Source organism: Rhinatrema bivittatum, chromosome 18 (genome assembly GCF_901001135.1).
Source record: "Rhinatrema bivittatum chromosome 18, aRhiBiv1.1, whole genome shotgun sequence".
Classification (NCBI taxonomy): Eukaryota; Metazoa; Chordata; class Amphibia; order Gymnophiona; family Rhinatrematidae; genus Rhinatrema; species Rhinatrema bivittatum.
Genome location: NC_042632.1, coordinates 44895021 through 44917287, shown reverse-complemented (window position 1 = coordinate 44917287; position 22267 = coordinate 44895021). Strand labels below are relative to the sequence as shown.

The following is a 22267-nucleotide window of genomic DNA, read 5'->3' as shown; positions in this document are numbered from 1 at the left end:
TTTATGGCTGCAAAATAATACGATGCTGGTGCCATTTTCAAGGGGACCCAGTGGGGGCAGGAGCGATCCCCATTCTTTATTGAAGATCCCTATAGAAGAGGGGGTGGGGGGAGCAGATGGGCCCAGGGAGGCCCTGGCTCAGTTAAGAAATAGCGAGGGAAGCAGGGTAGGCGACCCTCCCCCCTTTTTTTTTTAAGTAACAAACCAAAAATGTCTGCAAATGTTCAGTTACTGAGTGTCGGGTAAATCTATTTTCAGTTTCTTATGAAAAACAGCACTCGTTTTAAATAAAATGCACATCCCTATCAGTCACTGAGAGGGTTTCACATTGGCTTAGCTTTCCCCCTTCCCTTCAGGCTGCATTGGAGGAGACCAGAAAAGGGTATAGGCAGGGACAGATTTAGGCATTCTTGTACACTTCAGGGAATCAGCGGTATATAAGAAATGCGTAACATAGGCACGGGCCTAGGGAACCAAGTTCCGAATGTTCCCAAAAACTGGGAGGAGGAGGGAGGCTCTTGTCCCAAGTCTCTCTGTCTATGGGCACCGTCAACTTCAACCCAGCCCTTGATACAGGTTGAGAGTTACCTGTACCCGGAAGTGAGCGAGTCAGAAAATCTGCTAGCAAAGGCAGAGCCAAGGCAAACCAAATTAATTAGCACGGGGGGGGGGGGGGGGGGGAACTTTAGGGAATTGTATACATAATGAATGAAAATACCAAGATTTATTAATAAAATGTATAACTCACCTATCCAACATTCCTAGGCAATGTACAATAAAACATACATAATATTTGCATAAAAGATTAGCTCGACAAGCAAACCAAAAAACAAATAAGAACCTAATAAAATAACATTTTACAATAAAACAAAGCCGAATAAAAACACGCACAGCAGCTCATTTTAAAAACAGGTAATCGCTGACCTTGGCCTAGTTGACTAAACGAAACCTTGCTAAAATCCTACTTGACTATATATAAATCCCTTGACCTTTTTTCTAAAGGACCTTACGGCAGCCCTCGGGCCTGATATCGTTGGGTTAACTATTCCAAAGTTCTGGGCCAGCCACCTCAAAGGTTTGTTTGTGCGTCCCGTACAAGCAATACTGCTTAATAGATGGGATCTCCAACAAATTCTCGCTCCGAGATCTCAAGATTCGAGAAAGAGTAGAGGCCATCAATAATGCTCTGACACAAACTGGCACTGTAGAGTGCAGTACCATGAAAATCAATATTAATATTTTAAACTTGAGATGGAAAAGACTGAAGAAAAGAAGGAACAAGCAGAGAATATGGATGCACAAAGGTTGAGGAGTAGAACATTTAAATTTTGCTCGGGGCGGGAGCACGGTTGTACTGTTTGATGCAATTTCATTCGGGTTTGGCTCTTATGACAAGCTAGAGTCTTCGGCTTGACTTGGCCCAGCTCCCTGGCTTGTCCACTGCTTGCCGGATGCAGTAAGTGGTTGATAATGGCAACTCCCATTCCATATGCTTTTATCACGCCTGTGCTGCTATTTCCAATATGGTTGGGGAGGGCAGAAAAGCGAATGGGGTAGGAGCTGCCTACAGAAAAAAATTCAGAGGGGGATATAAAAAGAAATCGTAAAGTACTAAAATAAAATCACAGAAATAGTTACAAAACAAGTTGTCATTCAGATCTGGGGGGTGGGTGTGTGTGTGAGTGGGAGGGGGTGGAGGTGGAGGTTAACGGACAAATACTGCCCTCACTTGCCCCCCCCCCCAGCTTATGGGCACCCATGTGAATGGGGGAAGTAAAGCCCTCAGGAAGCTAGCAACTAAGTCCAACTGTAATCAAAGTGGGCCAGAACAGCATTTTGCTGTAACCGAATGAATCGTTTGAGGCTGCCCAATTCACTTTCTGTTTTTTGTCTAGCTCTTTAAACCAGCCAGCTCTGTGTCTCTCTGGTAGGCCTCCAGGACCATTCCTGCACCAACTGCAACCGCAGCAGTCAAAACCTCGCAGCAGCAGCCACATGGGGATCAACAGATCATGAGACAGCAGCTCTGATGAAACATTTGATCAATTTTCATCCTTGGTAAGGACAAATGTGATTTATGAATGAATAAATGACATGAAATAAAGATCATATGGCAGTAAAGTAGTGGAAATGTATTGCACAGCCAGAATGAAAATCAAGAAGCCTCCCCTTTAAGGGTGCTGTAGCGTCAGATTGGTCGGTAATGACATCAAGAAGTAGGCAGAGGGCTGCTGGGAGATTTGATACTTCCTAGTTACTACTGAAAGGTCCATAGTAACCTTAAAGAAATAGCGTCTAAGATAAAATGAGTACCAACAGCTAATCTGAAAATATTTAACATTTTTCAGGAACTTTATAATACTTTAGACATAGTTCGTTTTCAGTCAATTCAAATTTGGTGATTTCCCCATCAAACTCAACAGCAGCTTCTCTGAATGGAAACTGCACACAGGAAAGCGCTTAAAAATGATTTCTGAAGTTGTAAAGATAAATCTGGTTATCTGAATATAACCAGATAAGTTACTATATATCCGGATAACTTTAGACCTGCTACGTGGGAGATTTTTGTATGTTTGTGAATTTTGATTAAAACTGATCTCATTGTAACTTATGGAAGGCGAAAGCAATTAACATTTGATATAGTATCAAATTAAAAGTTCTGATCTCTGGAAATAAAAGTACAAATTATGTTCCAGTTTATGCGTAAGCATCAGGGCCCTATGATGGTGGTAGGTGTATTTGATGTTTATAAATTTTTTTTTAAAGTTCCAAAATGTTGTTTTCTGACATTATATCATCATTATTTTATGCACAGCTGGAACGACTATGGTAAGACTCACCACATTATGTACTGCAGGGTTTCCTCTACCTGCATGGCGAGTCTGTTCAGGACTATGTTTCAGCCAAACAACTCCTGCAAAAAAGGTTTCATCTGGCCATACAGGAGGGGTCCCTGTTATGATCAGGTAAGGCCTGCCATGTGTCATCGTAGCTCTTCTCTCCGTCTGGGCCGGGACTGACCCAGCTCACTATGGAAAAAACTCAGCCGTGGGGGCAGGAACAGTTTTCAGAATTCTTCGGGACTCTGACGCATGTTTTAACTAGCGAGGGCTGCTAGAAGAGCTCACTCTTGCTCCCGGAAGGTGTGCACGGGGGTCTTTTTTTATTTTGCTTTGTTTCGTTGATGGGGCAGAGACGTACTTCAGAATGGCACCAGCCTTGGGTCAGCCAGCACCGTTTTGCAACATGGAACCGGTGGGGCAGGAGCAACTGGGGGATCACTCCTCTCCCTCTTAGGAGCCCCCTGTGCTACAGTACACGGGTAAACTGAAGAGGAACCTGAGGGCAAAGGAGCTAGGGAGTGGGAGAAAATCCAGGGGAATGAGTCTTTTCTTTTTTTTAATTTAGGAGACACATTTAGTCACCTGGGAGGGGTGAGGCAAGTTTAGAACTGGTTTGGAAACAAAATGAAAGCACATCCCTACTGCTTCCCACAGCACGGCACCCGCTGATGGTCAGACGGAGCGGAAGCAGAAGGCCTGAGAGCAGAGGACAGGCAGTTGCAGAGCTCCAGACTCATGCATACAGTTCCTGAGGCGTAGCCTCCGACTCCTGAATGCCGCAGTCTTTGCCCACGGCACTGGAGACATCGGCTTGAGACCAATTAGGCTCCCCGGAAATCCAGCTCTATCACCCATTACTTTTTATTGAGATTAAATCATTTATACAAACTATGTGAACATGTCATTTTTGCTTGTCTTTTTTACTGACTGTCAGTAATTTACTGACAGTTATCAACCCTGGCTGTAGTGCTATCTATCACGTGTGGTAAGACTATACGTCTTCTGCAAACTTTTAATCTGGTCTTGGTGAATATGATAAATGTTTTGAAGTTTGTATCTTTATTGTTTTTTTAAAATTTTCCAATGTTGTCCAAGGGGATCAAAACTCGGTGCCTGATTGGCTGAAGAGCCCATGTAACTCAGACTGCAGGACAAAAAAAAAAAAAAAAAAAAGAGTTCTGTTTTTTTAATCTGACCAATGAAAGTGAAAGGTTGCAAGAGTGGTGCTCCCTTCTGCCAATCAGAGGTGAGAGAGCTGTGCGTTTCCGGATTAAATGGGTGTGCTGAGGACTGTTCCTGGCAGTTGGAACCCGCAATTGAACTGGAACAGTGGAACGTGAGAAACTAAACGCGCGGAGCAATATACAGAAACGCTGCCAAGTAAATGTTGAAGAAATAGTGCTTTATAAAGTTAATGCGCTATTGGGGTGTGTTTAGTGGTTCTACACGAGTGTTTGAGCCCTGTTGGGGGGATTTAGTGACAAACTCCTGTGGGAAGCTTCCAGTAAGTCCTCCTTTAGATGTGAGCTACAATCTCAGTCCTTATGGGTTTCACTTGGGATTGTACAGATGTGAGTTTTGCCTGGATGTTCAGTTAATTATCTTAAGCTTTTTGAAGCCTTCCATGCAGATGTGAGGCACGAACTCAGGCCTTCTGGGTTAGTTTTGAAGGTTGGCAGCTTCAGTTGGGCTCTTACAGATGCTGTGGGTTTCATCATAGGGCAGGGGGCTGGACAATTCTGGTCCTGGAGGGCCTCAGACAGGTCCGGTTCTCGGGGTATCCACAAGGACCGTGCAGGAGTCACGCTTGCACACAACGCAGGCAGTGCATGTAAATCTATCTCATGCATATTGATTGACGATATCCTGGAAACCAGGTTCGTTTGAGCACTCAAGGACCAGAGCTGCTGACCCCTGCAGAGAGGCTTGTGGTATATCCATGTCAGTCGTTTCTTGCAGACTGTGGAGTGCAATTTTCAAAGCCATTGACTCGGGTAAAATATCTTTCTGAAAATCACCCTTCCTCACTCTGGCTGAGAGAGCACAGGCTTCCACAGTGAGCCTGTACATGGCGAGACTGCGAAAGGTTATTACTGAGGAGTATCCAGTCGCAGAGGTATGGTTAGGTTGTAGAATGCATTTTCAGAGCTATGCCCTGTTTTTTTTTTCTATTGAAATGAAATTCTTTGGACCTGCGCACAATTTTTAAAGGGAATGTACGCACATATTTACTCTTTGAAAATGACATTCAAGGTCCATGAGTAGTTGACTTTGTACATAGGCGGGGAGTTTGAAAATAGGTTATAGTTATATATTAAGAATTACTCCAAGAAATTTTCCAGGGGGTCATTCCTACTTGCCCATGCAGGTACATGGCCCATGGGTACCTTTGTACCCAGGTAGTTTCTTTTAGAAAATTAAGAACCAGGTATGCAGATACAAAAGTGATCTTGGACCTTGCACCTGCTGCATCTGTGGGTCAGCTCTGCCCAAGAAAACAGAGGTATATATATTTTTCCCTCCCCTCGGATGGCTCTTTTTCTCCACCTATATATATATATATATATATATATATATATATATATATATATATATATTCACCTAGTAAATCAGGGAGGCTGGGGATATTTTACCTGCTCGATGGAGAACTATTTTAACCCTGGAGACGGACCTAGGGTAACTGTGAAAATTGCCCTCATTGTATACTAAATAAACTAGCTATAAAAGGAAAATATAGAGAGAATTAGGTTAGTTAAGGTTTTTGAAGACTAGATAGGGACTAATAATTAGTTGTCTGGGTTTGCAGAAATACATCACAAATAAATAAATAAATAAAAATAAATCAGAATGGTGCATTTGGGGGTTGTTTAAGTGATAGTAAAATGTCATCAATTATGTGGGTGAAACCTTTTAGTGGACTAACTTAATATACTTAGTTTCTGAGAGTTGCTTCCCCTTTGTCAGATCAGCTCAAAAGCTGGAAAGCAAAGGAATTAATGTATGTGTGTGTATATATTATACATAGTCCTACTAAACATTCAGTCCCACTGTTTAACATTATTCTACAAATTATCATACACTGAAAATGCTACAAGTTGCAGCAGTAAGGTAAACACATGGGGCAAAAGGCTGAAGACTTAGAGTTAGTACAACATAGCATTTGAATCAGTTCTGACAATAGTAAAAGCAGGCTGATAATTCGGGAGTAAATAGTTTGTATGCTTATTGATTAATTGTTAGTACTATATGTTAAAGTTATAGATTTGAGGGTAAACTTCAAATTTTAAGTATACATTTATTCTTTACTGAAAGCTGGGGTGTGATAGATGAAAGCTCTGTAGGGCCCAGGTGGTTATATATCACAGTCGCAGCTGCTCCGGCTTCAAGTTACTCGTTTACAGTAATTCCTGTTTCCTTACTGTCCTAACTGGAAAGTGCAAAGAGGAAGGAAGAAATTAACTGAAAGTGCTTGAAACTGAAGCCAGCCATGGCTGTAATTGACTACAAGCCAGGAAACCTTAACCACCACAACCTAACCTTCTAAAAAAGCAGTTCACAACTGATGCTGTAAGTTATTACTGAGCAGCATCCAGCTACAGAACAATAACTTAAAGGATTTTCAATCTGCTATATTTGTCAGTAGTAGCACTTCAACATAATGGTGCCCTTTAAGCATTACTCTATTTTATGTTATGCCTTTTTTAAATTTCTGCAGTCAAAGTATCAGATAGAGATCCCTGAAGCGCCATCTGTACAGCTACAGGTGAGAATCCCTAAAGAAGTGGTACAATAGAGTGTGTGTACAGGTGAGGCATGGGGGAAGAGAGGATGATTATTGTGTACTATCATACTAAATAATATCTCATTGCATGGTGCACTCACTGCATAGAAAACTGAGGCAAAAAAGGTAGAAAGGAAATCTCTGGCAATCCAGAACAACTTGGGTTCATTAGCACCCACCCATAATGTCCAGGGTTTGCCACTGTTTTATGATGAATGTATTATGTTATTCTAACTTTTTGTTGCCATGTTTTCTTTCTCGTTTTATATTTCATTTGTTTGCTGCTTGTTCTGATGTCACGGTTTATGAATTGTTAAATGACTACAAATCATATTCAGCCTAATTTTACCCTCTTTCATTAGAAAATAAACGATATGCCATACTAGGTCAGACCAAGGGACTATCAAACCCAGTATCTTGTGTCCAACAGTGGCCAACCAAGTCACAAGTACCTGGCAAGTACCCAAACATTAAATGAATAGATCCCAAGCTACTAATCCTTATTGCTTAATAGTAGTTTATGGACTTCTGCTCTAGGAACTTATCCAAACTTTGTTTAAACCCAGCTACACTAACTACTGTAACCACATCCTCTGGCAATGAATTTCAGAGCTTAATTATGCATAGAGTAAAAAATAATTTTCTCTAATTTATTTTAAATGAGCTACTTGCTAACTTCATGGAGTGCCCCCTAGTCCTTGTATTATCTGAAAAAGTAAATAACCGATTCATATTTACCCATTCAAGTCCTTTCTTGGTTCTGTAGACCTCTAGCATATCCTTTAGTGCAATGGTCCCCAACACCAATTCTCATTAGTCATCAACAAACCTGGTTTTCAGGATATCCACAATGAATGTGGATCAGTTATGTTTGCACAGAATTAGTCCCTGAACAACATTAATTTGCATATTTTGGTTATACTGAAAACCAGACCTGTTGGTGGCACCTGAAGATCAGATTTGGGGGACCACTCAGAACTGGATTTGGGTACAAGCAACAGAGGCCTGTGCCAAGGGTGCCAAATTGTGAAGGTGCCCAAAAACTGGGACTCCCCTTCTTGTTCTATGACTTCTGGGGACAAAATTGCCTGTCCCTGGTCCTCTACCTATGGGTACCATAATCTTAAATCCAACCCTGGGACCTCTCACTACGTACCCATTACTCCTATTATACAGTGCTCTTTTGGTATACTCCTAATCTGTTCTGAGGATTATGAAAACTCTTCATACCCTATCTGCAGTTTTCTTAACTCCAAGAGGAATATATTAGTACTAATTTCAAAAAGAGTTTTCTAATTCTGTGTATCTGGCAAAAAAAAAAAATGTGGAAAATCAAGCCCATTAAAGTGGTCAACCTCTGCTTAATTCTCAACACCAGGAGTGAGACTCAATGGGAATTTGTGGTGTCAGAAAGTAAATGTATACCATATTCACTTTGGAGGTAATTTTCAAAGGAGTTATGCGCATAAAAGTAGCATGTATCGTAGCAATTTTCAAAAACCCATTTACGTGCGTAAAACCTTTTGAAAATGACCTCCTTTCAGTGCCCCTGCATCTACCTTCAGACTCTAAAATTTCGTTTGTAATATTTCTAGGATCCCTTAGTGTGATAACTCTGCCAGAAAGAAAACTGGACCATGGACTCCTCCGACAATCTCACCTCATCATCTAGAGAGAGGCTTATGGGGCAAAGGAGAATGAGTGGTAAGATTGCAATGCAAAGTTGACCTTAAAGTAAGCAAAGTACACGAGGGCCAATTAAGCTTTTTTTTTTTTTCCTCCCCATAAACAAAGAATGAGAAAAACAATCTTAGCAAATCAGGCCCAGAATGGGAGAAAAGCCTTAGCACATCTGGCCCTCTACACTTTTTATTCAAGAGAGTATTCCAATAAAATAAATGTGAACGCTGATGTGCTATGGCGCGGTGGGAAGGAGTTTCACATCTGTGTGACCAACTCTGGGCCTTAAGAAACAAGCCTGGTTTTCAGGATCTCCACAATGAACATACACGAGATAGATCATGTTTCCTCTCTTGCCGTGCTTAAATCCCAGCTAAAGGCCAACCTCTTCGAAAACGCTTTCACATTTTCAGCCTGTCTGCTTTTAGTCTTGTTAACAAACTTTCTTTTCTTTTTAGCCATTGTCTTGCTTTATGAAATACCCCAAGTCCTTTGTCCTGTATGTTTGTCTTATTAGATTGTAAGATCTATTGAGCAGGGACTGTCTTTTTTGTGTGTTTGTACAGCGCTGCGTATGTCGTGCAGCGCTGTAGAAATGTTAAGTAGTAGTAGATTTGCAAGCATTGCCTCCAGGGTGTGCAAATCTCTCTTGCACATTCATTGCAGATACCCTGAAAGCAAGCCTGTTTGTGGCTCTCAAGGTCCAGAGTTGGCCATCCCTGCCCTTGTAAATTAGGTACTGAATAGCGTCACAAATTATAATTGTGGTTGTGTGCATGAAAAACAAAACTATTTTTTGGCAACAAGACTGTAGTTCTCCTACAGTTTATAGCGAAGACATGGCTTCATCAGATGTCTTGATGGTCACTTTGGACTGGTTCTCTGACCACCATCTCACTGAAAGATTCATAAAATCCGTGTGTATGGGAACATCCCAGGCCAGAGTTGACCATTCAAAAAAAATTGCAAGCCCCCTTGTTCATTATAAATGCTGAAAAATAGTTGGTCACTTCTGTGGCTTCTCTTTGCACATCCTGTCTCCAGACGTCGCTAATCTTTGTCAAAGTTTTTCTCAAGAAACTGAGCTAAACAACATCTCACAGAAAATAAAAGAAGGTTATGCAAAACTAATGATCCTGAGAAGACTAAAACCTCTATTAACGATTAACAATTTTCGCACAGTTCTACAAGCAATGATATTCGCTAGCACAGATTATTGTAACTCCCTGCTTTTAGGACTACCTCAATCTACAATTCGGCCTCTGCAAATATTGCAAAATTCCGCTACCAGAGTTTTGACAGGCAAAAAAAAGAGTGACCATATTACAGGAACACTTGCTGAACTCCACTGGCTTCCAATTGAACAAAGAATACAATACAAAGCACTTTGTATAATCCATAAACTAATCCACGATGGTAAAGCAGACTGGCTTAACACGGCACTGCGCATGCATGTACCACAAAGAAACCTGAGATCTGCAAATAAAGCTCTACTAACTGTCCCCTCTGTCAAATCAGCACATCTCACGCAAGTAAGGGAAAGAGCACTGTCACTGGCTGGTCCTGTACTCTGGAATACCATGCCACTCGAAATAAGACTACAGACAAATCTGAAATTATTCAAAACTAATCTGAAAACCTGGCTTTTTAAACAAGCATTTTATAAAGATAAAGAAAAGGAGAAAAATAGTTGAGCGATAAGGATGCACCAAGCTAGAAGTTTTTAGTAACCTACATAAGCATATTAAGGTTAAAATCAAACTGCCTAATTTGTTCCTAACAATCAGGTTTAACTTACACACCTAGTTTATTATTTTAAATTGTTACCGTACTATGATGGCACACGAGTAATTTGTAATCTATACCACCCATATTTCTCTTTATCGTGCCCTTCTGTAAACCGTTGTGATGGTATTTAACTTAATGAAAAATTTTTAAATAAATAAAGCACCGAGCATTAAAGATATCCTATATTCTCAGTCAACCTCTATGATATCCTCTGGATATAATAAGAATTATTTTCCTTTCCACTGCATAAACTATTTGTTAGCCCAACAAAAATGGGATTATGCGAGGTCTGTTGCGTAAACATATAAAAGTACGTTTTCATTTTAATTTTTTTGTGATTAGAAATCAGTTTTTCTTACATTTATCACAGGTCAATTACTTTTATATTAATACATACTTTTCAGGTCTAATGGCGCCTAGGATGTCCTACAGCAGAGAACTACAAATCAAAACTACACTTCAAGAGCTGTTAATATACATCATATTTCTTACAGATACATGTATATGTAAGTCTGAAGATTTGGTTTGATGTCTGAGCGCTATGTACTATGCGTTTGGAATTTGTCATTGCGTAACTCAGGTAATAAGTTTGAACTCTTTCCAAAACATCTCACATACCTTCAGGCTTTTCTGCCTATGGTGTTAAGGACTCAAACAGAGTGACTTTCATTTCTACATAAGAGTAGGGCAGTGGATAAGTACCTCAAAGCAAATAGGTCTGCCCACCTTCATTCCTGCTGCAGTGCCACACATCTCAGTTGATCTTTGGCTTCTTTTAGACAAAAAAACAAAACAAAAAAACAAACTGTCTTGTAATGAAAGTTCTCTATTCCCTATTCTCACCCAACATGAAACAAACATGGACCAGTGTGACTATGCAGGACATGGGCTATAATCACAACATCCCTATAAGATATTTACAAATGGGCACAAAGAACTGCTGTAAATATAAGCAGGGAATGCAAAGTATGGAAAGTGCTTTCATAATCACACAAGGAGGCCGATGTATCAAACGGCAAACAGGTTAATGGAAGAATTAATATAGGCAAAAATAACACAGTTACAAATTTGAATGCATCCTATTTTCCATTTTTGCATGCATAATTTTGCTTTGATGAATGCAGAAATTTAGCAAAACTGTTCAGGAGTTGAAAAATCACACAAATCTGCTCGTCAGCGATTTTGCCACAGCAAAATTAAGCATGGAAAACGGCAACATTTTCCAATTTCCAACAAAGTTTAACTACCACTCCTGGGAGGTGTATTTAAGTTCTTTTGTGATAATGAAAATGCTGTGCCCCTCATTTCAATAAGACTTAAATGAGCTGACGCTGCAAGACAAACTCCTCACAGTGCCGGTCATTTCGGCAAAAAACGTGGCTGTTTGGTACATTGGCTTCTATGCGTACAAATAGTCTTCCAAAGAGTCCTACACACGGCAGCATGGTGGAAAGTGTACTAATGCACTTTTATACCCCAACATCGCACAACAGTAGATGATGTGGAAAGAGAAATCAACAAAGTTACTGAGGAATAGAGGTTTAATGCAGGAAGGCTGTGCGATTCCATTTAAATGCTCTCTTCAATCAACAATTATAGCTGTGTGCTTCTTTATTCAAAGCGCCATCTGATACTGAGAAACTATCAAGTATAATCTGCCCCCCCCCCCCCCGTTATGAAAATGAGGAGAAAAATTAACAGTGATTTGGTTGCTGTAAATGACAGAGCAACTGCTTTTGAAGAATTGTTAACAACATGAACCAGGAGACTGACATCAGACGTGGCCACCCTACCCTACAAATGTGCATGGCCTGACTTAGGCCTCTAGTGTTTATTTATTTAAGAGTTTTTATATACCGTCATTAAGTTATTCACCATCACAACGGTTTACAATAGGGCACCAGTCAAAAATATGGGTCGTACATTACATAGGTGGTGCCAATAGTATTCAGTAACAATAAGGCGTTTATTAGGGGGATTAAGTGTATCATAGCAATATGTCCTGAAGGTTGCCTACAGTTTAAAAAAATGTTGAGATAATTCAGTAAGGATTTAAAAAATTAGGTATTCGGTGCTTTATGCCACATAACTTTTACTTCATTGCCCGCATCAGTTTTCTTTCTTGAAGGCTTGTATGTAAAGCCAGGTTTTGAGTTGTGTTTTGAAAAGTTTATGATTGCTCTGGAGTCTATGGTCAAGGGGCATGGAGTTCCATAATATGGGACCGGCTAGAGCCAGAGCTCGGTCCCTTACTTGGGTAAGTCTTGCGGTTTTCATAGAAGGAAGGGGAAGGAGTGCTCTGTTTGCTGACCTTAGATTTCTGTGTGGGACATGTACTCTAAGTGCTGTGTTCAGCCATTCTGCTTTATCGTCGTGGATAAGTTTGTGTATTAGGCACAGTGCTTTGAACTGTATTTTTTGTTCTATGGGAAGCCAATGTAGGGTGGCGAGCGTATCTGTTATGTGATCTCTTTTGTTTTTTCCAGTGAGAATTCTTGCAGCAGCATTTTGTAAAATCTGTAGAGGTCTTACTGTCGTGTTAGGTAGGCCTAGTAGCAAGGCATTACAATAGTCTGTGCTGGCGAAAATCAGCGATTGAAGCACAGTACGGAAATGTGGTAATGATAGTAATGGTTTGAGTTTTCTTAGTATCATGAGTTTAGCATATCCTTCCTTAACCTTTATTGATATGTGTTGTTTGAGGCTTAGTTCATTGTCAATTATTACTCCGAGATTGCGAACTTTCTTTGCTAAGTCAATTTGTTGGTTGTTATTGAGAAATATTGGGGTTTGTGTAATGTTCATGCTTTTCCTTTCTAAGTGTATAAATTTGGTTTTATCAATGTTGATTATTAGCTCCATTTGGTTTAGAAGTTGTTTTATTATTTCAAGATACATCATGGCTAGGCCTATTGTTTTTTTCAATAGTTTCATCGATTGGTAAGATTAACTGGATGTCGTCAGGCGTAGATGTAGTGTATGATTCCAAGTCCAGCGAGGAGATGGCATACTGGCAGAAGATGTATGTTAAACAGCGTAGCAGATAGTGCTGACCCTTGTGGGACTCCAGTTTTCAAGGTAATCTTGTCGGATAGTGTGTTTTTAATTTGAACTTGAAATGTTCTGTTATTTAGATATGATTTAAACCATTTGATTGTTTTGTCTTGCAGACCTATTTCTTCAAGCCTTTTGATTAGTATTATGTGATTCACTGTGTCAAAAGCTGCAGATAAATCTAATATCAGAATATATTGTTTACCGTTGTCGAACCCTCTTAGTATATTATCCGTTAGTGCGAGTAGGAGTGTTTCAGTACTATAGTGCTTACGGAAACCGTGCTGGGATGGGTGCTGGGATGGGTAAAGGATATTGTTATTATCTAAGTGCTCAGATAACTGCGTTTGTACTGTTTTTTCGATTAATTTCGATTAATCTTATAAGCCATAAGCTTGCAGATGGTTTGCGAGTAACCCAGGGTCAGCTGGCTGATACATTGTCTGTCTAATATAATGTTATAATCAGGACTGGATTTAAGATTTTGTTGCCCATAGGCAGGACCGGAGGAGTCAGGGTGGGAGCGGGTTGGATGAAGTGCCACAGTGGTAGCCCTCAGGCTCTCTTGCTGTTTTTGCCTGTGCCAAAATTTGGGCCTGAATATAACTAAAATAAAACAAGCTGAAGGAGAATAGCTGCCTTAGCCTGCTTCTCATAGCCTCTGCTGCTATATTCTCTTTTTAGTGTCCTTTGGGATGGTAAACTCAAACATGTACTACCTAAACAAAGTGCTTGAAAACCTCTTCCTGGAAAGCAGTGGACCTGATAGCCCCAACTTCAAGTCTGTGAGAAGCATGGAAGACTTTTGGAAGGTAAAGGACTTGCATGGGTGTTAGGTTTATTTATTTGCCGTCATCGTCCTCTGTCCCAGGCTAGGCAACAAGGCCTGTTACAACTTTTCCCAGGTCTGCCTGGATCTCTTTTGCCTGACATTCCCATAAGAGGCTTCTTATGGGAATCTCCCATGTCCTATTCTTTCTACGTGTTCCCATTGTTCTTTATCATATTTGAATTTCTCTGTATTCGCTCTATTTGAAGCTAATGCTGGAGCACGCGCGTCGGAAAAGAGAGGTGAGATTGGCTAGAAAACTGGAGATTTGAAGCACCACAAATGAATGCTTTCAATTCTCGTTTGCCGCATGCTAAAGTTTATCTCCCATGGAGTTAAGTGATTCCAGTTTTATATGTGTGTTATACAAATCGGTGGCAACAATGTAGATACAATGGACCTGCTTCGTGGCGTTTTGACCTTTACTGTGATTGATTGGTTTAATATCTGTTGTCTTTTGGGATTTTTTTTTTTTTTTTTGGTGGAATCTCACTAAATTATGGGAGACTCCCTGTTTGTGACAATCATGTCTCACGTGATACTTTCACAGTTTATATGTTACAATAGATTCCATTCCAGAAAATGGTACTGAAATTATAAAGGATTTAAAACTATATAGAAGAGGAATGGCTAGGAAATGGATAGTGTGTTCCTGTGTTTATTTTTTTATTTTACCTTCAGGCAAATTACTTAACTGTAAGCGGTTTCACAAATGCGACAGTACAAGAGAAAACAGCAAAGAGAATGCGCAATTGCGTTTGCTAATTTTCACATGCACTACTGCTGTTTTTCTGCATGTAATTTTGCATTTGAAAAAGCCATTCAGAAAAATTATACACAATTGGTAATGCACTGAAGAACCATGCAATTTTACCATAACAAAATTATGCATAGAAAATTGTGCAAAATGGTGATTTTCCATAAAAATGTGTTTTTTGTAAAAAAGCCTGCAAATTCATGTGAACTTTACCACAGTGAAAATCCCAGTGAAACTATTTGCATGTTATGTAAATGGCTAGCATAGTGAGAAAACTTCTCTTGGTATCAGGCCATTCCTGCAAAGCCATTTGTAATATAATACGTTAGCTTCCAAGTTACTGACCTTGTGATTACAACTAAATTAATATTTCCACAGAAATATTTAATAGGCATTTCTATTGTCAAAATTAGAGTATAAGGTCTGATTTTTGGCCTATAGTGAAATCTAGCTCTCTCTCTCTCTATATATATATAAATTTAAAAGATATTTATAGTTTCAGGTCTGTGTCCCCATTGACTTTGATGCAAGGTTATTCTTTATAACTAAACCACTTTCTAAGGCTTTAAAAACAATGGTTGCAGAATGCTAAGGAAGCCCTTGGCAGGAGAATCTGACTTTACCATATGTAGTTTGCAGAAGGATCACTTCTGGAAAGCCTTTACTGGACCACCTGGTACAACAACAAGACGTTGGCTGAAAACCAAAGCTACATCTACTACGAAAACTTACTTTTAGGAGTACCCCAGCTTCGGCAACTAAAGGTCCGCAACAATACATGCATTGTGCACCCATACTTTCGGAATTTCACGAAGACTTGCTACGGTTCATATTCCTTTATGCATGAAGACAGAGCCCCATTTCGTTTCAAGAATGCTTCCGAGTAAGTATTGCATGACTACCCTAAAGCATTTCCTGCTTTATTTTGCATTTATTTTGTGAATTTTGTTTCTTGCCAATCCAAGTTTGCTTGCTCATGGTGGGTTACAATAAAATTAATTTGCACATAACACAAAGCATGCAGAAGAAGTTTCTGGCCAAAACAACACAGCAGCATAATATATTATAAACAGAGACATACCAATTTCTTCCCTTGCTTCTGAGCCTGGAAGCAGACCCATAGCTTGCTACATCGGTGCAGCATATGAAACGCTTGTGCAGAAAACAAGGATTGACTGAGCACAGCTCACCTTTTTCAGATCAATAGAGTCTGGGCTATGTCTGAAGAAGGCGGTATACAAATATAACATAACAAGAGAGTTTGGTTTCATGAGGAGGAACCGAGCAGACTGACTGGTGGCAGTTGTGTTCTAAGGCCTAACTAGGTTTTAAAACTCATTACCCTGCATGCTAGAATTATTCTTTTATGAAGATTCTCGTACTTGGGTAGAATACTCACTGTCTACCATAAGATGGATACACGACTTCATAATTTGAATTTTGGTAGCTCATGTTTTGTTAAATGACATTTTATTTGAATTGCTAAGATTCTATTCCTATTAGCAACATTGATTTGGTTTATTTCTGTTTTGTTTATTATGTACCCGACAGATGGTTATATTCTCATTCACCATTTGGTGAATGGTACTGGGGAAAAATTAATATTTACAGTGGTGGAGGATACAGTGTAATCTTAACTACTAAAAAGGAAGACAGCCTGTCATTAATCCAGTATCTGAAAAGGAACAGTTGGCTTACTAGAGGAACAAGAGTTGTATTTATTGACTTTTCTGTATATAATGCCAACTTAAACCTTTTTTGTGTCATCAGGTAAATAACGAATTTAACTTTTCCTAACTCAGATTTGTTTTGCAAGCTAAAGCCATGCCTTGCATGTCTTCTTCTTAGTCTATATAGGACAATGCATGCTCAGAAGAAATTTGCATATAAGAAAGGGCTAGGGGTTTTACCAATATGCTTTAAATTCACCCCCTCCCAACTCCCTTTACCTTCTCATTCAAGGGAAAAGGAATGTTCTTCCTCGAAGAGACAAGCTTTAATATCTGAAATATAAAGTATTTTTGTATTGCACTTCAATGAGGCAATGTGGTTGTAGTAACAGCCCACTTTGACATGTAGATATAATCGAGGCATTGGTTTTGTTCTCATTAATCTTCCCATAGCTGTAAATTCTGCTATTTGTTTGTCTCACTTCACAGCTTTGAAAACAATACAGCATACAATTTACTTGTATATTCAGGCAACATCATTTTGCTTTGACTTGATGAAGTGAATATGATTTTTTTCTTTTTAAAGCTAGTCTCAAAGGTACTAAAGATAGTCCAATGAAAAGGTATCATCTGCATCTTGTTTGTTGACCTTTACTCCTACGATGTTAAAGTTAAAAACAAAACTCCGTAGTGTTAATAGCAAACATTTTTACAGGTTGATTACTGAATTTCCTGCAACCGGAGGTGCTATTCCATCCTGGCGATTCTATTCAGTAAAACTACTCCGATATGTCACCTTCTACGACTACTTTCTCGGCTCTTGTGAAGTCATCTTTTTCCTCTTCACCTGCGCTTTTGTGATTCAAGAGATTATGAAATTAAACAAACAAAAGTGGGATTACTTCAAAAGTGTTTGGAACTTGCTAGATGTGTTGCTCGTGCAGGTGAGTAGGCCTAGATTAATGTCACTTGATGTTTCCGTAGCCAGAGATGCGCAGTTTAAAATGAGGCTTAAACGCCGAGGCTGGATTGCTTTCTGGGCAAGATTCTATGGGGAAGTTTCTGCAAAGGTAGAGACGTTACTTTTGTTGTGCTTGCTAATTTTCAATTTATATTGTATTGTCGGGAATCCTCACATTCTCTCCCTCTCCCTCCAAAAAATCTCAGTAAGACAGCGAAAAATCTGTATGGTCCCAATGCCTTCTCTGTAACATGAAATACTTCAATGTGAGATACTGTTTTCAATGAAATGTCTAAAATTATTGAGCTTCTGTAATTGTTTTGTTTCCATTTTAGCGTAACGTTTGCAAAGCAATTTTAGGTTAATTCATACTGTCTCCAACCTGTATCAATGTGTTTTGTTCCTGTTCACCGGATATGGCCAAATCATTCACATAAAGGGCATGATGTGTTAATATTGCCATATTATGGGTTGTCATGTTTCTTCATCATAGGGATTTGCTAGTGCTCCAATCAAGATTTCCCATCCCAATTCTTTTTATTTCTCAGGGCACCCTTGGCATCTTTCCCTTAGATTACAAGCTTTGCGAGTTTTCAGTGCATACTCTGGTATTATGTATGTTGTATTTCTTTAATAATTATCCTTCTTTTGTATCTTCTCTCTCTTGCATGGCGCTTTGAACACTGCTAGACCTAATTCTATGTCTGTGGTGAGTTTAAACCATTTTTATCTGATTAGGCTTTGTTTCTATTTTATTTAGATATCTTTTACTTCCATTGGCTTTAATTTATACCGTACCACCCAAGTGTCCTTGTTAATTGAAAAATTGCTAAGTACTCCAAACCAATACTCAGATTTCCAGTTTCTTGCTTACTGGCAAACTCAGTACAACAACATGATAGCAATTACCGTCTTCTTTGCATGGATAAAGGTAAGAGATTTAGCTGCATGTTATATTGTGTTGTACACCATTTTAGCATTAAGAGAAACTATTGTTGTTGCTTAGAGTCATCAGTTTATTCTAGTCCAAAGTGTGATTTGATCATCTTCTCAAAGTCCCACCAATTTTTACAAATAGTACGAAAGTAGTGCCTGCTATAAGTAGATTACCAAAGTTAAACATTTTTACATGGTAATAACTGAATTATTGCAAGAGAAAACCAGTATAGTGCAGTCATGTGCATGGTTGAACAAATGTGTGTGTGTATTAAAGATGCCTCATGCTCTTTTGAGAGTAATTAAACTGTCCAGTCAAGTGAGAATAGCTCTCTGATTTTTGCACTATTTATTTTAAAAATTTTATGACATGCTGTATTACTGAGGTACTCAAAGCAAGTTACAGCGGCGAGCAAGGATAGCAGATAGGGAGTACAGAGATCAAGACTAATATTTATTTATTTAGGTTTTTTATATACCGTCATTCGTGATACAATCACATCATGCTGGTTTACATCTGAACATGGGTGTACAATAACTTCAAACTATAACTTAAGTGCAGAGAAAAACAGTTACAAATAACAAGGCATATTGAACTGGGCGAAGAGAGAAATGAAAGGAAAGAATAACTTCAGAAAGGATGGTTATACATTCCTGGAGCTAGGAAGATTGAGCTAGATATGACGATAAAAGAGGGATTAGGTAGGGTCCGGGAATGCTTGCTTAAAGAGCCAGGTCTTAAGTCTTTTCCTGAAGGTTGGGAGGCAGGGCTCCTGTCTCAGATCATGGGGAATGGAGTTCCATAAGTGGGGACCGGCTGTTGAGAGGGCTCGATCCCTCGAAGAGATGTGTTTGGTGGTTTTGGTGGATGGGACCTGGAGTGCTCCTTTGTATGCGTCTCTTGTCGGTCTTGAGGAGTAATGTAATCGGAGCGGGATTTGTAGGTCAATCGGGGCATGTTGGTGGATGATTTTGTATATAATGTAAATGGACTTGTAGATGATTCTAAAATGTATTGGCAGCCATTTAGAATAGAATGGACATCCTAATGAAAGATTTTATGATGACTGACATAATTATGACAGGATAGTGTTGTGGGTCTTATAAGGAGGTAGGTGCCATCTCACAGTAAGACAAAGGATGGAAACAAGGCTATTGAAACTCTTCTTGGTCCAATCCATAGGTGCTGAGGGAAGTGGCAGGATAAAAGTCTGTTTGCTAATGAAACATTCCTTGGATCATGGGTCAGCAACCTTTAAGGGTCAAGGGTCCTAGAAAAGGCAGCACCATTCATTAAGATGTACCTGTGCCATGAGGGAATGCTCACAAAGAACAAGAACCAGGTACAAAGTACACAGGGATTTCCAAATGAAATTCCTCTGTGTGCTTGTGGATGCTCTCCTAACCTCATCTCTCTTCCCCGTAGGGAAAGGCACTCGAGCTGCGGACAGTGTGCATACCTTTCTGTACATACAGGGGGCAGGCAATTATCAGAAAATGTTTGCCATGAGTAAAACACCTGCTTATCCATAGAACACCTTCTAAAAAGTGCCCCCAATGTGTATTACTAAAGATCAGCTGTGTTTGACCAACTTCTTTGTACCTGTCAATATAACATAACAGATGTCATACCATGCTAGGAATTAATTTATCCAGAGTTAAACCAGGTGAATTGCATCATATTAAAACTGAAAATTTAAATTTAAAAACCCAGAGACAAAAATACAGCAATCAAATTTTTGCTGCACAGAAACAAAGACCATGACAGCAGATAACGGATCATTGGGTCCAGCGGTTGCTCCCATAGACCTCTGGTTAGATTCTGGTGCCTGTGTGTGGAGCTGGTACGGAGAAGAAGAGATGCCTTACAGAGAAAGACAGGCAAAGAGTAAGAATGTGATTATTTTCCCTTCTTTGTGTTCTTTTTCTAGATCTTTAAGTTTATAAGCTTTAACAGGACGATGAGTCAGCTGTCGTCAACTTTGTCCCGCTGTGCCAAAGACATCATCGGATTTGCCATCATGTTTTTTATTATATTCTTTTCTTACGCACAGTTAGGATTCCTTCTCTTTGGATCCCAAGTAGATGAATTTTCCTCATTTGCAAACTGCATGTATGCATATTTCATAATTATAAAACCTAAACTTCTGAAGAACATTTTTGCAAGCTATATGAAAGGTTTATTAGTAATAAGTTTGTGAAAAGGCTAAAACACAATCTGCACTTCTAATCTCAAGGAGTCGGAAGCACTGCTGGAGGGCAACTTTCAAGGCTTGATTTTCCCACCTGGCGAGCAGGAAAGTCCGTTACCTGGTTACAATTTATCCAAATAAGCAGGCAGCAGAGGGGTATTTTGGGGATGTGTCACTGAATATCAGAGCTAGCTGGTTTAAAGTTATCCGGCTAAATGTGGTTCAAAAAATCCTTGCCCTAAAGTTAGCCAAATAACAAAAATAAAATGAGAGGCAATTAGTGGCCAATCTCATTCTCCACCCCCAATATGAATTAAAAATGGTTCTGTGGTCAAGTGGAAGCCCCCTCCTCATTATACGCAAACCGTGTAGCGTGCTCAAACCAGACACCCCCACGCCCCCATTATAATTAAAAATTGTTCCCAGGTGAGTAGTGCTGATCCCCCCCCCCCTCAATCCATAGCTTTAAACTAAAAATTGCCAAAAATGCCCCATCCATGAACCTCTCATCCCCCCACCCCAGTCCCTCAAAATTACCTGAAAGAGGAAAAGAAACAGGAGGGGCTGTTACCTGCTCCTGCTCTGCTGAACACTAAATGCCAAGATGCCTGACAGCTGCTAGCACTCAGTATAAGTTCAAAATGTATTCCCTATGCTTGGGCAATGACCGCCGTCAGTGAAGGGACCAATCATTGCCCGATTGTAGTGAATGCATTAATACTAAGTGCTGGTAGCCGTCAGAACTAACAGCACTTAGTATTCAGCAGAGCAGGAACAAGCAACAGCCTCCCGTGCTCCTGTCCTGCTTTTGGGTCAGTTTTGGGGGTGAGAGGCTGTATTACAAGGTTTGCATACATTGAGGGTGGGGCGATTTGGCTATGCAATGTTATAGATTTATATTGTGAGGTGGGGTTTTGGGGGGGGTGGGAAATCGGCTGCTGCTTGGCTGCTAGTTTTGGGGGGTGGATTTTGTGAATATTCAGTAAGCCGGTGAGTGGAACTTTAGCTGAGTTTATTCGGCGGTATTTTTAACCGGATAAGCACTATTGAATATTCAGCGGATAACTCTTCTGGTGTCCGGTTTACTGAACATTGACCTGTAAAGGGTTCCCCAAGAAAATCCTCAGGGATGAAAATTTCCCTCCTCGCATTTGTAAGATTACGTGCATGGTTTCAATGTGTGTGTATGTTTAGCCCTGGGAAGAAAAAAGAACACTCCTGGGGCAGGAAAGGAAAGTACATGCAGGGGCAATACTTTTCTCTGTCAGCCCACCCCGCAGAAACAGCAGATGCAACCCCTTCCTCCACTCCCTACCACACCCAGGTGTAGTCTCTCCTCCTCCCATCCCCTTCATCCCTTCACTTTCCCCCTCTCACGCCTCCTCTTTTCTTCCCACTCCTGCTGCCGAATCCTGGGCCCTGACTGGAGCCACAAATCATTGCATCTCCTGCTTCTGAGACCTTCCTTCCAGCTGAGAAATAAGTCCTATCCTGTATCTGGGCAAAGTGGGAACGAACTTGTTTAATTGGTAATTGTGTCAGCACGCGTGTATATTAAAATCATAAAAAAATGGCGTGCACAATTTCGCGTCCAGCCGATTTTATAAGTTGCATACGTACACGCGCATGTTATAAAATGGCTGCGTCCATGGGCGTGAGCCGGCATACGCGCATTCACGTACGCCCACGCAGCTGTCTTAAAGTTATCGTACTTGTAAATTAGTCCCAACATGAGAAAAACCTTTCAGTGCATCGGTGCCAAAATGTGACAAAACC

General features: G+C 40.0%; 1 protein-coding gene across 2 annotated transcripts in view; it reads left to right on the top strand.

Annotated features, from left to right (window-relative positions):
* Positions 1-4153: 4153 nt before the first annotated feature.
* PKD2L2 (polycystin 2 like 2, transient receptor potential cation channel) overlaps positions 4154-22267 on the top strand; it is a 30400-nt gene continuing 12286 nt past the window's right edge. Inside the window, exons 1-10 of one of the 2 annotated variants that reach the window (XM_029584046.1) lie at positions 4154-4223; positions 6559-6606; positions 8220-8328; positions 10497-10598; positions 13831-13958; positions 15365-15615; positions 16284-16502; positions 17118-17346; positions 18124-18294; positions 20231-20412. In XM_029584046.1, coding sequence (XP_029439906.1) covers positions 8262-8328; positions 10497-10598; positions 13831-13958; positions 15365-15615; positions 16284-16502; positions 17118-17346; positions 18124-18294; positions 20231-20412 — 1349 coding nt within the window. In that variant the 5' untranslated portion in view covers positions 4154-4223; positions 6559-6606; positions 8220-8261. Of the gene's footprint in view, positions 4224-6558; positions 6650-8219; positions 8329-10496; positions 10599-13830; positions 13959-15364; positions 15616-16283; positions 16503-17117; positions 17347-18123; positions 18295-20230; positions 20413-22267 lie in introns of both variants that reach the window. The other variant, XM_029584047.1, reaches the window with a different exon arrangement.